The 13,454-nt window shown below is 52.3% G+C and overlaps 3 protein-coding genes across 5 annotated transcripts; 1 reads left to right on the top strand and 2 right to left on the bottom strand.

Moving 5' to 3' along the window:
* Positions 1 to 229: 229 nt before the first annotated feature.
* On the bottom strand, positions 230 to 1,170 carry C3H1orf122 (chromosome 3 C1orf122 homolog). The gene is made up of 2 exons (XM_060379574.1): positions 952 to 1,170; positions 230 to 699 (listed from the first exon to the last, which is right to left on the bottom strand). The coding sequence occupies exons 1-2, from the start codon at positions 997 to 999 to the stop codon at positions 604 to 606; spliced, it is 144 nt and encodes a 47-aa protein (XP_060235557.1). The 5' UTR covers positions 1,000 to 1,170; the 3' UTR covers positions 230 to 603.
* A 214-nt stretch (positions 1,171 to 1,384) lies between these two features.
* Positions 1,385 to 5,763, top strand: Yrdc (yrdC N6-threonylcarbamoyltransferase domain containing). Its single transcript, XM_021626980.2, has 5 exons — positions 1,385 to 1,889; positions 2,376 to 2,490; positions 2,580 to 2,699; positions 4,637 to 4,779; positions 5,202 to 5,763. The coding sequence occupies exons 1-5, from the start codon at positions 1,498 to 1,500 to the stop codon at positions 5,272 to 5,274; spliced, it is 843 nt and encodes a 280-aa protein (XP_021482655.1). The 5' UTR covers positions 1,385 to 1,497; the 3' UTR covers positions 5,275 to 5,763.
* A 122-nt stretch (positions 5,764 to 5,885) lies between these two features.
* On the bottom strand, positions 5,886 to 12,925 carry Maneal (mannosidase endo-alpha like). 3 transcript variants are annotated; one of them, XM_021626964.2, is made up of 4 exons: positions 12,338 to 12,925; positions 11,064 to 11,173; positions 9,930 to 10,006; positions 5,886 to 7,917 (listed from the first exon to the last, which is right to left on the bottom strand). In XM_021626964.2, the coding sequence occupies exons 1-4, from the start codon at positions 12,870 to 12,872 to the stop codon at positions 7,281 to 7,283; spliced, it is 1,359 nt and encodes a 452-aa protein (XP_021482639.1). In that variant the 5' UTR covers positions 12,873 to 12,925; the 3' UTR covers positions 5,886 to 7,280. The 3 variants fall into 3 exon arrangements, with proteins under 3 accessions (XP_021482639.1, XP_021482645.1, XP_060235556.1); XM_060379573.1 differs by lacking the exon at positions 5,886 to 7,917 and adding an exon at positions 9,366 to 9,506; XM_021626970.2 differs by lacking the exons at positions 9,930 to 10,006; positions 12,338 to 12,925 and having other exon boundaries at positions 11,064 to 11,134.
* Positions 12,926 to 13,454: the final 529 nt, after the last annotated feature.

Genomic DNA, 13,454 nt, shown 5'->3' with positions numbered 1-13,454 from the left:
TAAACTTAATATTGTACTTTAAAATATCTGCTATGAAGTGAAATTTTAACTTTTTGGAATTGAGAAAGCAATATTAAATACTAATGAAATCTTAATTAAATGCTTATTTAAATCTGGTAGTACTTGTGGCATTACTTCCCATCCCTGACCCTGGTTGACACTATCTCCCACTGCCCAGCCATCAAGTCTTGGGGTTGAGGGAACAGAAAGGAAAGTCGGTAAACAGGGGTCTGCAGGTTTCCTTTTAATCAAGACTCTGCTGAAGTGTTTTGTGGGGCCGAGGGCCCCCAAAGCATGAAATGAACATGTAATACCACCTGGAACCCCCAAAGCAGGCCAGACCACACTGGCCAGCACTGCTGGTCTTCCCGAATCCGAGTATTCAGAACTGGATATTCGTTGGCTACATTTCAAAGCACAGTACTGCCTTCAGCCAAGACGATGTGGGAGTGAACCCAGCTGCTAGCAGAGTTGCCATCCCAGGCTGAGGGCCAAGTACCAGCAACTGCCAATGAAGACTGGCCCCTTTAGTAAAGGGAGTTGGTCAGTCTAGCCACCGGCCCTGGGAAGGGACAGAAGTCAGGGTGCCCGGCTAGGGAATTATCAAGGCTCCGCAGCTCCATCGCCAGAATCCTTTGGAAGGCCACCTCTGGCGGATACAGCTGGCTGGGGCGGCGCTCCGGACTTGGCTGAACCGTTCTAATTGGAACAGAAAGGGGGGAAAAATGAGCCGGGAGGGGAAGCCTCAGGTTAGGCCCCACAAGGCTAAGGCCACTTGGCATCTCGACAGTGACATACTTTTTAAAAACCTCGCCCAGATCAAAGAAGGTTTAAGTGTAAAGCGGTGGTCATGCTCTTCCACCCGCCTCCTTTGGGGCGGGGGCAAGTTTGGCCAGTGCAGTCAGTGGGCAGACCCCACCTCCCCAGGCCCAGCCCGGAGTGGGCACTGACCCCGCCACCAGCCGGCTCCGGGCGCCGGCGGCCCAGCTGCCGCAGCATCTCCTCGCAGGCGGCGATGGTGTCCAGGAGCTGCCGCTGCCGCTGCTCCACGGCGTCCAGCAGCTGCTGGGCGCGTTCATCCCGGGGCGGCAGCGGGGGTGGCCTCCCGCCGAGCCCCAGCCCCGCCTTCCCACGGTCCACGCCGGCAGCCTCCCTGCTCGGGAGAGAGACGGCGTCAGGGCCGGCGCTGCGCGGCGCGAGGTCGTGGCCCCTGCCCCCGCCCCGCGGGCCCGCTCTCACCCCCGTGACCAGCCTGCGCCCAGGCCCCACTCCATCGCCGCCCGCGCCGCCCGCCCACCACCCTCTTGCTGTCTGCCCCCGCCCCGGCGCCGCGCGAGAGCTCCGCTAAGCTGCGCCCCGCCCCGTCCCCACCGGTCTCCTTCAAGTCGCCTGGGGGTCGCTGTCCCTTTAAGCTGCCCGGCACGGAGGCGGGGCCGAGCCTCGCGGGCCGGATGCTGGGAGCGTGCGTCACTTCCTCCCGGAAGCGGGTCTGGATGGATGTCTACTGCGCGTTCGTGTGCGGGGCTGAGGGCCGCGGTGGCGACCGGCATGGGGCTGAGCGACGGGCCAGCGGGGTCTGGCCGCAGCTGCCGCCTTCTACGCCCTCCCGCGCCCGCTCCGGTGGTGCCAGGGGCTCGGCTGCTGCGGCTTCCGGAGAGCGGGGCCGTGCAGGCCGCAAGCCCCGAGCGCTCCGGTTGGACCGAGGCGCTGCGGGCCGCCGTGGCCGAGCTGCGTGCCGGCGCCGTGGTGGCGGTCCCAACTGACACGCTCTATGGTCTGGCCTGCTCGGCGAGTTGCTCGGCGGCCCTGGGCCGCGTGTATCGCCTCAAGGGCCGCAGTGAGGTTAAGCCGCTGGCCGTGTGCCTGGGCCGCGTGGCCGACGTCTACAGGTGAGGCCTCCCCGACCCGGCCCCGCTGAGGGCGGCACCGCGGGAGGGGTTTCCGGTGACAGGCTTGGGAGACTGAGGTGGCGAGTGCGGGAGGGGCTTGTCCTGGCTCACCGAGGAATCCGGAACTGGAAATACATTGGGAGCGCTTAACGCGTGCCAGGCTCCGCTTTAGGCAAGCATGGCACTGTTTCTCTTGGTGGTCTTGTGATGTACGGAAGAGAAGCCCGCGGGAAAAAGGAGAGTCTTCAGGATAATAAAACAGTTTGTCACGGCGCTGTGATTTTTTTTTTCCCCCAAGACAGGCCTGTAGATGTCAAGCCCGGGGTTCTTTGGAGTCAGCCTTCTGCTAGAGCTCAGAGGAAGAAGAAGTAGAAAGGCAGGCAGATCTCCCTGTACACGCAAAGGACCCCTTCCCTGTATCTGCCTTCAGTCCAGGAAGGGTCCATCAAGGTGATTTAGAGTGGATTTATGCTCCTTTGCCTCCAGGTACTGTCAGGTGAGGGTACCCAAGGAGCTCCTGGAAGACCTCTTACCTGGACCAGTGACTCTGGTGATGGAACGCGCAGAGAAGCTCAACAAAGACCTCAACCCCTTTACTCCTGTGAGTCATGGTTTGGCATTTTCTGTGATCTGAATCACAGTCTTTCAAGCCCTTGACGCCTTTCTCACATTCCCCATTCCTCTTCACAGCTTGTTGGCATCCGGATTCCTGACCATGCCTTCATGCAGAACTTGGCCCAAATGTTTGGGGGACCGCTTGCACTCACAAGTGCCAACCTCAGCTCCCAGGCCAGTTCTTTGACTGTTGAGGTGAGAGTTGGCCCCAGCAGGCTAAACTAACTACTGTTTCCTCAAAACCAGTAAGGCTGACACTGTATTGGGATTGCCTGGCAAAAATTTGGGCCTTTGGTACCGTCAGTGAGAAGCTTGCTCATTTGGTATGGTTTAGAGGAGGGCATCCAAATGAAAGTCTTGGAAGAGGTCAGACAGTGGTGCATACTTCTCAGAGGTCAGGGCAAGAAAACCTCAAGGTCAGCCTGAGTTACTTAGAAAAAACTTTTTTATGATTTTTTAAATTTTTATGTGCATTGGTGTTTTTATCTCCATATATGTCTGGGTGAGGGTGTCAGATCTCCTGGAAATGGAGTTACAGACAGGAGCTGCTGTACTGGGAATTGAACTTTGGTCCCCTGGAAGAGCAGCCAGTGCTCTTAAGCACTGAGCCATCTCTCCTGCCTCCAGAAACTTTTTTTTTTTTTATGTGTTAGAATGGTTTTATCTTGAGAAGGGGAGATCAGATGTATTCTTTTTATCTATAATAATAGAAATGATGTACTCAGGAGGCAGAAGCAGGCTGATCTCTGTGAGTTTCAGGCCAGCCTGGTCTACAGAGTGGATTTCAGGACTTCATAGAGAGGCCTTGTCTCAAAGAAAAAAAAAAAAGATTATAGGAAGTAAAGACAGCTTTGTGAGGGGAGCAGTAATCAGAGACTTGACAACAGTGCTGAAAAGATTTGGGGGCTCTGAAACATTAGTTCACTTCTCTGTCACATAGCCATTAAATGACAGTCCCAAGTTTTTGCCAGTTCTCTCTTTTTGGAGGGGACATTTTTTATTTTTGTTCTTTGAGACAGGGTATCATTATGTCGCCCATGTTGGCCTGGGACTCATTATATAAAACAAGCTGGCCTTGAACTGACAGAGATCTGTTTTCCTCTGCTTCTTGAGTGCTGCTGGGATTTAAAGGCTTAGGACAGGGTCTTAACAACTGTAGCTCAAACTCACCTTGAACTCAGGATTCCCAGGCCTCCAAAAGCACACTGGCCTCACCTAATTTTTGATTTCTGATTTTTTTTTTTTTTTTTTTTTTTTTTTGCTTGTCAGATAGGCCTGAAGCAAGATCATTGTAACCCTGTCTTGGCTATGTGGTTTAGACAAATGAGCACACAAAGAAAACTTTGCTCTGTTCTTACAACACTTAAATTAGGTGCAGAAAAATGATGGCATTTTCTATGCCATAGCAGGGGTTCTTGGAAATGCAGTATGTGCTTTATTTGGTCTTGGTAGCTATACAGAATGGAACTGGGTGGGGATGTTCCCAGAGAGGGTTAAGTTCTTAACCTTGTCAACAACCCTGGGCCATCACAGTCATTGTTTTACTTGTAGCTGGTATTTATGATTTCCCTATCACCAAAACCCTGACCTGCCTACATTGGAGACTTCGCTGTGGGCAGAGGGAATCTAGTGCAGTTAACAGTACAGCCCACAGTTCTCTCCCCACAGCCCAGGGACTGAGGGCTGATGGCATGTTTGCACAGCCCACCCTGTTTTCTTCTCTATGCTCTGATCTTTACTTCCACTGAGGTCTAGGGTCAGGCTGCTAGAACTTCATTTTAGAGGCCTAAGTGAAGTAATCTATATGCATCACACAGATGTGATGGAAGCTCTGGTGTTAAAAGCCACATCTCTGGGCTCATACCCAGCATGCCACTTATTGGAACGAAGCCTTCCAACTCCTGAAGTATTTAGGAGTTCCTTTTGGTACATTAAGGTTTTCTTTATGAAAGGTATGGAGTGTATACCCAAGGGACTTCAGACTTGGTGCATGATCATATACTGGGTGTTAATTGTGCCCTTGACATAGCTAGCCATAACTAAGAGGTTTCTCCTCTTCCTAGAGGAAGATGCCTCAGTTTAAATGTGAGCCATGTATACAGGTGACATGCCCTTCCTTCTTCTCTTTTCAGGAGTTCCAAGACCTCTGGCCTCATTTGTCCCTGATCATTGATGGGGGACCAATTGGGGATAGTAAAAGCCCAGAGTGTCGCCTCGGCTCTACCGTGGTTGATTTATCTGTGCCTGGAAAGTTTTGCGTTATTCGTCCGGGCTGGTAAGTCTCTTTTCTGTGCATTTGCAATATGTGAAGGAGGTTGGAGAAAAGAGAAGCTTTAGAGTATAGATTTTCACCGCTGGTGGTGGTGGTGCACACCTTTAACCCCATCACTTGAGAGACAGAGGCAGGCAGATCTCTAAGTTCGAGCCAGTCTGGCCTACAAAGCAGGTTTCAGGACAGCCAAGGCTACACAGAGAAGCTTTGTCTCCAAAGAAATAAAAAAGCTGGCTGCCGTTGCCACCACTGCTGCTTCTGTCAAAAAAGTGCTACCACAAAGAGGTGTGGGCTGGGATTAAATTTGCTGATATGGCTGGCTTTTTACGATTCAAGTTTGGTGAACAGAGTGTAGGACAGTCATCGTAAGCTGTTCAGACTTTGCCGAGAAGTCAGACTGTAATTGCCTTGTGTGTCTTCCTCAGCGCCCTGGAAAATACCACAGCCATTCTCCAGCAGAAGTATGGGCTGCTCCCTTCTCAGGGCTCCTTTAAATGAGACTTGGGAGGACCCAAGGACTGTGCTGGATACCATGTGTCTGCAACTGGTTGGCAAGGCCTCATTGGCAGAGGCTCCTGGAGCTACATCTGTGGTTGAGCTTTTTAGGCAGCATCCCTGTCTCTGAACAGATTGAGCCTTGGACCTGGGGGGTGGTTATATTTACTATATAGATTGAAATATCAACCAAAAGTTGAACAGAAGTAAGAATGGTCTTAGAGGGGCCTTATTATTTTAAGAGCCCACCCCTTAAATTAAGTACCTTGAGTACAGAATTAGAATGCATTAAGAGCTGCTTTCTGGTGGGCGGTGGTACTTGATGTCAAACCAGGCGGAAGCACTAGTGGAGTCTGGAAGTCTCAGGACCAGGGCAGGAAAATCTAGGGCTCAGGCCAAAGCTTTCTGGGTAACAGAGAGGTCGTTTTCGGGAAATTGTTCTAGAGGGTCCCAACTGAAATAATATTGGAAAATAAAATCTTGTCTTTTTCAGCCAGTGACTTTCTTATTTATTGGTATAATTCTATGTGTAATTTATCTCTGTTCATACGTGTACCAAGTATTCTGTGTAATTATTTGAGCTGTCTTTCTTTGTTATTAAAATTAATGTTACAGACAGTTGTAAATGGTTTATTTTTCTTTTGAACTATTTCCTTAGGATTTCTCTGTCAGAGTGTATATGTGCATTATGGCTGTTGATGTAGATTAGCCTTCAGAGGATTGGAGTCAGGTTTCATTGATGATGTCTGCCCCTTCCTGCTGCCTTGCTATATTCAAATTGTATTTGCACAAAATAAAAATACCACTGGTTAAGTCCAGCCCTTTCAACTAACCTACAGGCTTGGGTGGTCAGCCCTGCATATTTGTCAAGTGGGGTTTAATATCAGTGACTGGGCTGGTTGTCCTTGGAATGACCTGTATTCCACTCATCCTCCCCCACTTGCATCTATTTTCCAGTTATGCTTCAGCCTTACCCTGTAAACTAGTCCAGTGAACATTTTCTTTCCAAGTGTATTTTGAGACTCTTACTGAAAATATTGTGTCTTACTTTAACAAGGATCTTCACAGTTAGTATTAGTTTACTTGTAAATAATCACTGGCTTGCTAACTTCCTTCTAGAAATTTTATGTAAACTAGTCTCAAGCAAACCCATCTCCATTGTGCTAAAACTAGCCAGCCCAGCCATACACTAATTTATCACAGACTGACCTGCAAGTCGGCGTTTATGAGGCTGTAAGAGGAATGTGTACTGGCAAACACCATTTCATATTTAATACAAATCACAGTAGCACTGCAAGTTACCCTAGTGAGTGGCCTCCCCAGCCTAAGTGGCTGAAGGAAGTGGGTGACCTAGTCCTGTCCCTCCCTGCCTTCTGCGGCTAAATGTTCATCTGGGAAAGGCTCTGAAGCACAGAGGTATTTTCTTGGAAGAAAAATAGCTGAGCTCCCAGACCTGGTTGTAGCTGCAAAGAGCAAAACAGCCAGGGTGCTAGCTACACCAAAAGCGGGATCCTGTAAGCTTTGGGAAGGGAACTTGCTTGAATTCCCTTAGTGATGAGTGTGGGTGCTCCGTGTTTCCTGGTAATGGGACACTGGAAGGACCTTACAGTCCCCTTCTTAGAATAGTCAAATATGGTTCCCTGTGTTCAGCAAGACGTGGGCAGGTGGCCTGAGGAGATGTAGGCTGTCCAGAGGAAATAAGGTGCATGCCAGCTCAGAGCCCTGAGACCCTTCTAAGCACAGTGGCCTGCACGACTCCACTAACAACTACCTGCCACAGGTGAGGGCTCAGAGGGCTGTGGAGCTGCCTTGAGTCACATGCAGCCACTTGCCAGCCTCTCCCTTCATCATGCCTGGCCTCCCAGCACCACAAGTCCGGGGGCCACGCTCTGTTCTCCATGAGCTGGCTGGCCCACCCACAAGCACCCAGTTGCTGCTTGGGACTAGTGAGTGCCCATGTCCTCAGCTGAACCAGCATGGCGACCTGTCGAGGTTTGGGTGGTAGCCCCTCACATCAGCCATTGTTCCTTTTCCTTGATGAAGTGCTCTGCCCAGCGGCGGGTCAGCTCTAAATACAAGCCGGGCTTGTGAGGCAGGTAGTCCAAATACAGGCGAGTAGGCGTCTTTTTGGGAACAGCCCTCTCGATCTGTGTGCCCTCGTGCCACTCGTTGAAAGAGGTGATGGAGACGATCTCAGGTCTCACGGTCAGGGCTGCCTGCAGGGCTGTCTCGTAGTACTTGCCATTGACCCTGTTCCGAGTATTATGGTTGTTCCAGGGCCGGATGCTGGTGTCGATGTACCCAGGCCCCACGCTAGGAATGAACATCAGGTTGTTGGTATCGCAGAAAGTCTTCACAGCTTTCCAGTTCTGATGGGAGGAACCAAAGGAAAAGCCATTGGAGGCAAAGTAGGTGTACATTCCGTCGAATCCTGCGGCAAGGATGTCATGAGTGTGGCCCTCTTCCACCAGCAGAGCTATGAAGACCCCGTCATAAGGAGTGTTGCGGATCGAGTGAGGCCCGTTTTGCGTCAGGAGATGGGCCCAGGCCTCAGGGGATGTCAGATAGGAGTCGTAGATATAAAAGAGTGGGAGACTCTTGCCCATGCTGTTCTTATAACGGTAGAACGCGCCGTGGGAGCCGTACCTGAGGAGCAGGAGCGAGAGGCTGGAGTTGGTGGTGAGAAGCCAGCACAGCAGTAAGGTAAGTCACAGAGGAGATCTCTTTCTGTGCTCAGAGCATCTGGGATCCAGCAGGTCACATTGAGCCTATGCTTCCAATATTAACCTGCCTCCCCAGCGCTACCTAACCTGTCATTCCTAAGCCTCTCCCCAGCCATCTTCCTCTTAGTTTGGGCAGCAGTCTCCTAATTGGTGTGTAGACTCCCATTCCTGCCTTCCTGTAGGATCTGATCTGATCACACCTTAGGGACAGACCTTTCGGTCTAACCTTACTTATTGTCGTTCCTGCTACTATCCACCAGATTCCACTTCCCAACGGGCCCTTCTATTACGCTTCCTGTGTGAGCTTGTCCCATTTTAGGACATTCCATCTGCTAGTTCTCTCTGCCTGGAATTTTCTCCTCTCTCCAGATCTTTGCAGATCTAACTTAACTATTATTATTTTATTATTTGACAAAGGGTCTCACTATGTGGCCTGGTGTTATCAGTAGACCAGGCTAGCTCTGAGCTCAGAAATTCACCTGCCTCTACCTCCCAATTGCTGGGATTAAAGGCAGGTGCCATCATGCCTAGCCAGAGCTGAATTTAAAAAAACTGGGGGTAAGGAATGGGGATGAGGAATGGATCTGGGAGGTGTGGGGAGGGCAAATAGGATTTTTTTTTAATTACCATGAATATATTTTTTTAAAAGAACTATTACGCTGGAGAAATAGCCCAGAAGTTAAAAGCTAATCCTGCACTTCCAGAAGATCTGAGGTCTGTTTCCAGCATCTACATTGGGCAACTTGTAACGTGCCTATAACTCTAGCTTCCTCTTCTAGCCTCTGTGGGCACACACGCACACATACCTATAATAAAAAATAAAAGCTTAAAAAACAAAAACACTTGGGCATTGAGTCCAGGGCCTCAGGCATGATGGTGCTTGCGCAGTCCCAGCACTTGGGAAGATTAAGGACAGTGAACATGTGTTCAGGGTCATGCTCAGCTATAGAAAGAGCGTGAGGCTGGCCTGAACTAGACCCACTCATTCCTTTTAGCTTAATAGCCATATTTATATCTCAATATTAGGAGCTGGGGAGACCAGGATCAAAGTGCCAAACAAGTTTGGTCCTTGGTGAGTGTGCTCCCTCTCTCTCTCTCTCTGTCTCTGTCTCTTTCAGCTGACAAATGGCCGCCATCTCGATGTATGCTCACATGGAAAGCAAGAATCAGCTTCTTAGGTGTCAGCACACATGATCTGTCTCTCGGGGAAGCACACATCACCCATTCTAAAGTAATTCCTTGAGGTCTGAGACATAAGGCATGCTTATGCCTAACATACAGAGGACCCTGGTGTGATCTCCAGAACCATAAAAGGAGGGGAAAAAAGAAAACCTTCTTGGGCACATTCTTAACGCAAAATTTCATTTTGCTTTTTTTTTTTTTTTAAGATTTATTTATTATGTCTACAATGTTCTGCTTGCACGTACACCTGCACACCAGAAGAGGGCATCAGATTCCAGGACAGATGGTTGTGAGCCACCACATGGTTGCTGGGAATGGAACGCAGGACCTCTGGAAGAGCAGTCGGTGCTTTTAATCTCTGAGCCATCTCTCTAGCCCTTAGCTTTCCTTTTTATTAGTTTTTGTTTTTGTTTGTACTACAGACTGCCATGGTGTCTCACTTCTCGGCTGGGGAGCTCTACTACAACCCCAACCACTAGACTAAGCACGATGCCAGGAACTTTGCGGAAGAAAGACAGGAGCTGTATGTCTAAGCACCGGGGAGTTTTTCAGCGACTATGTACAGACATGTGTTAGTCACTCAAACAAGACTCAGTTAGGGCCCCAGCACCAGACCTGAAACTCAGCTGCCTGCTCCAGCCTAGCACACTCACCTGTGAACAGCTGCTCGTGACCTACGTGTTCCACCCCCACGCTGCCTGAGCCGGCCCTCCAACCCTTCTATCCCTACTTCCATCCAGATTCCCATCTTACGTGTCAATGATGTACTTGATGTTGTCATGGACAGTGACGTCATCCCGGCCCTTGTAAGGTTGGATGTGAAAGGCCACCTGCCACAGATAAAGGAATTGCAGGTCAGGTAAATATTCAGGAGCACAAGGCCCAGCTTACTGGCCCCGTCATGGCTTGGAGGAGGGGCTGAGTTCAGGAAAGCCTGGCAAGGATGATGAGCACAGTAAAGTTGGCGACTGCCCTTCAGATGGAAAGTAAAGAGGGAGAGTTTGTCCATGTCCCACCACAGGGGATCCAGGAATCATCCTGGGTCACTGCAAGATGGTGTTCAGGTTTCCACCTATGTCAGCTCCAACCATGACCCCAGTAAGACGTGTGCCTACTCTGCCACCAATGGGAAATGCACCAACATTTGTCAAACCTGCCAGGGGTGACCTCAGGAAGGAGAAGGGCTTCTCAGTCATTTTTCTTCCTTCACCACAGAAGTAGGACTGACTTCCTCTGTTGATGTGGGTGAGGAAATGGCCATACACTTAACTTTGCGCTCAAAGGTGAACCTGCTTATGGAGGCCCAGCACTGTCCTCTGCTCTATGTCTACAGGTCCACCTGGCTCCTGCCTGCCCAGTATGCAAGATCAGGCTGTATAGTCTAACCTGTATTACTTAATAAAAGTGAAGGGGTAAGAGAGATGGCTCAGCGGTCAGAGCACTGGCTGTTCTTCCAATCTGGGTTCCCAGCACACATATCAGGTGGCTGACAACTAGCTTCCTGGGGATTGGCCTCAGCAGGCACCTGCACATACCCACACAAAATAAAAAAATAAAAGTAAATATGAAAAAATAATACTTATATAGTCTTTCATTTGTAACAGTTGACATGGGCTCCAGACCCCTTCCAATACCACACTTGCCTTGCGTCTGTCATCCCCAGCACTAACTGTATGCATTCTCAGCCTTGTGATGGTGGCCTGCACCTTTAATTCCAGCAGTTGGGAGGCAGAGGCAGGCAGATCTCTAAGTCTGAGGCCAGCCTGGTCTACAGAGTGAGTTCCAGGACAGACAGGGCTATACAGTGAGAGGAGGAGGAGGAAAAGGAAGCAGGAAAAGAAGAAAAGGCATTCTCCACAATGAGAGTGTGCAATCTCTTGAACTCACCTGGATGTTGTACTGATGGGCAGTATCCAGAATGGCAGGTACCAGGTCATCTGAGGGCTCCCCGTTATCATCAGCCATGCCAGGAGGGTACCAGGAGAGAACCAAAACTCCTAAACAATACAGAAGGCCCTTCAGTGGCACACGTGCCCCCCCCCATACACACACACACACACACACACACACACACGAGATTTTCCTTAATCAGAAACCATCTCCAACTGCATGGTTCCTGAAAACTGAGCTAGGATCCTGCCAGGTTCCTAGGGCAGATCGAGAGGCTTAGCCGCTCTCGGAGCTGTCCATGCTGCTAGTGCTGAAGTGCTGGAGCCAAGGTAAGTCAGGCCAGGAGTGCAGCATCAAGAAGCAGAACAAAGCAGAAAGAGTGCCCAGGCCACGCTGACCTGGAAGCCACAGCCCGCCCTCTGAGGTCCTACCCGGAGAAAAGTTCTATCCCCGTGCTTAAATGGGAGAGAACATTTGCCTTGACTGCCTGTCCAGAAAACAAGCCGGGACGGAGTAACTCACATCCCGGTTATCTTTGTATAGGTGTCACACCCCTCCTTTTCTATTCGTTTGTTTTGGAGGTACTGTCCCACCATGTAGCCTGGCTACAAACTGGGACTCCTCCTGCCTCCTCCCAAGTGCTGCGATTCTGGCATGCACCCCTAAACCTGAACCCCGGTCTTGCAGTACTCTCCCCTCCTCATAAACCACCTCAAGGTATAACCAGATACATCTTTAAAAGCTGGCAGAATTCAGGGACAAGACCTAAGCTAAGGGAGCCTCCCCACGCCAGCCTGTAATGCAGCAGGTTCTCCAGGGCCTCTGGCTGGCACTTGATGAAAAGCTCCTGTGTTGTGCCCACTCTCCACCCTGCTACAGCCCCTGCACCTGCTGGGAAAGCAGAAGCCTCCCTGAGCTCTCCTTTCAACTCCAGACTTGAAGGGCCAGGATCTCCAGGCCTCCCTCTCCTGAAACCTGGAGGACCAACAGACTTAAAGCTGCTCTTTTTATGTCCTTGCTCCGGGTAGCTCTGCTGCACAACCCCCTTCCCCCAACAACAACAACCCTATGGAATAGGGCCATGGGGTTGTTGAGGGTCAGAAAGGTCCAGAAGGTACAGTGGGGAATTAAAAGGTGGTGTGTAGTGGGCCCGGAGTAAGCATGGGAGGGAAGGGCTACAAGGTCAGGCTGGCGGGAGAGTGGGACCAAGGGTGCAGGAAGGAAGGGCTGAGGCTGGGGGACAGGCTGGCCAGGGGGACGCGGGATCTCACCGATGGCGGCTTCTTTGAGCTGGGTCATGTGCTCTCGTAGCACGTCGGGGTCCCGGGAGCTGTAAGGCCCCAACTCCGGGTAGAAGCTGGAGCCCAAGTCATCTGGAGGGCTGTGGCGGCCACGCGGGTAGCTGGCCGAGATCTTGGGGTCCCAGTGCGGCACCATGACATGGTCCCAGTGGATGTAGTGGCCCTCGCGCCGGGGACTCCCGTACCACGAGTAATAAAAGGCGTGCAGGTCGGAGTAGACGCGCAGGCTCTGCCGGGGAGCGGGATCGGCCTCGGCCGGGCCCACCGAGGCGCGGGGGGCGATGGTGCGCGGCGGCGGGGGCGGCGGCGCGGCGGGGGCAGCCGGGGCGCGGGCGGGCGCAGGGTTCCCCTCCGGACGCCGCTCAAAGGGTGCTAGCTCCGGGCCCGGGCCTAGCGCCGGCAGCCCGTCCGGGGCCTTGAGCGTGCGCAACCCCATGAGCGTGCCGAAAGCGAAGAGCAGCACCAGGAAGAGGGCGATGCAGGCGCGGCGGCGCCGGCGGGCCATGGCTTTCCCGCGGTGCCCGCCGCCGCGCTACCGGCCCCGAGGCCGCGCCATTCCGCCCGCCCGCCCGCCCGCCCGCGCGTCCCAGGCCACGGCCCGCGAGCGCCGCGCGCCCAGGGCGGCTCCGCGCCTGTCCCCGCAGTGCGGGCGGGCCCGGCACACACAGGATGCAGTGGCGCCGACCAAGTGAGCATGAACGGGGGGGGGGGGGGTAGGCCGCGGGGAGGGCTGAGGCGTCCGCGCGTCCGGGGCTGAGTGCACCCTGGGGGGCGGGGGCAGTGTGGGACTGGATCTGCCTGGTAGAAGGTCGGGGCCGAGGGTGGGAGCGGAGGCCTTCTCGGCCTCCTTAGCGAGCCCTCCGTGACTGGGCTGTTCCCATAACCCCAGTTCACCCCAGATCCCAGCACTGAGAAGAGGGGCCTTGGGGCCACCCTGCAAACTCTAGCTGGGACCAGTATCCTAGCGGAGGACCCCAGCTTGCTTTGGGGCCTAACTCCAGGGACTGGCCTGGCTCTCCCGTGCTTCGTAAGCAGTAGTACTGTCTAGTCTTGGTCATCCGTGCACGGTTTCCCATTTTTCCTCAAT

Source organism: Meriones unguiculatus, chromosome 3, assembly GCF_030254825.1.
Source record: "Meriones unguiculatus strain TT.TT164.6M chromosome 3, Bangor_MerUng_6.1, whole genome shotgun sequence".
Classification (NCBI taxonomy): domain Eukaryota; kingdom Metazoa; phylum Chordata; class Mammalia; order Rodentia; family Muridae; genus Meriones; species Meriones unguiculatus.
The sequence above is the reverse complement of the archived record's forward strand: the minus strand, read 5'-3'. Positions and strand labels throughout refer to the sequence as shown.

What these genes read in the sequence shown, in the direction of transcription:
- C3H1orf122 (XM_060379574.1), bottom strand. Translation starts at nt 999, where the DNA reads ATGCTGCGGCAGCTGGGCCGCCGGCGCCCGGAGCCGGCTGGTGGCGGG. An exon ending in CGGAGCCGGCTGGTGGCGGG is followed by an intron (nt 700 to 951) that starts GTCAGTGCCCAC and finishes TGTTCCAATTAG; the next exon opens with AACGGTTCAGCCAAGTCCGG.
- Yrdc (XM_021626980.2), top strand. Translation starts at nt 1,498, where the DNA reads ATGTCTACTGCGCGTTCGTGTGCGGGGCTGAGGGCCGCGGTGGCGACC. An exon ending in CGCGTGGCCGACGTCTACAG is followed by an intron (nt 1,890 to 2,375) that starts GTGAGGCCTCCC and finishes CTTTGCCTCCAG; the next exon opens with GTACTGTCAGGTGAGGGTAC. An exon ending in CCAGTTCTTTGACTGTTGAG is followed by an intron (nt 2,700 to 4,636) that starts GTGAGAGTTGGC and finishes TTCTCTTTTCAG; the next exon opens with GAGTTCCAAGACCTCTGGCC.
- Maneal (XM_021626964.2), bottom strand. Translation starts at nt 12,872, where the DNA reads ATGGCCCGCCGGCGCCGCCGCGCCTGCATCGCCCTCTTCCTGGTGCTG. An exon ending in GCTCAAAGAAGCCGCCATCG is followed by an intron (nt 11,174 to 12,337) that starts GTGAGATCCCGC and finishes TGTATTGTTTAG; the next exon opens with GAGTTTTGGTTCTCTCCTGG. An exon ending in ATCAAGTACATCATTGACAC is followed by an intron (nt 7,918 to 9,929) that starts GTAAGATGGGAA and finishes CCTGCTCCTCAG; the next exon opens with GTACGGCTCCCACGGCGCGT.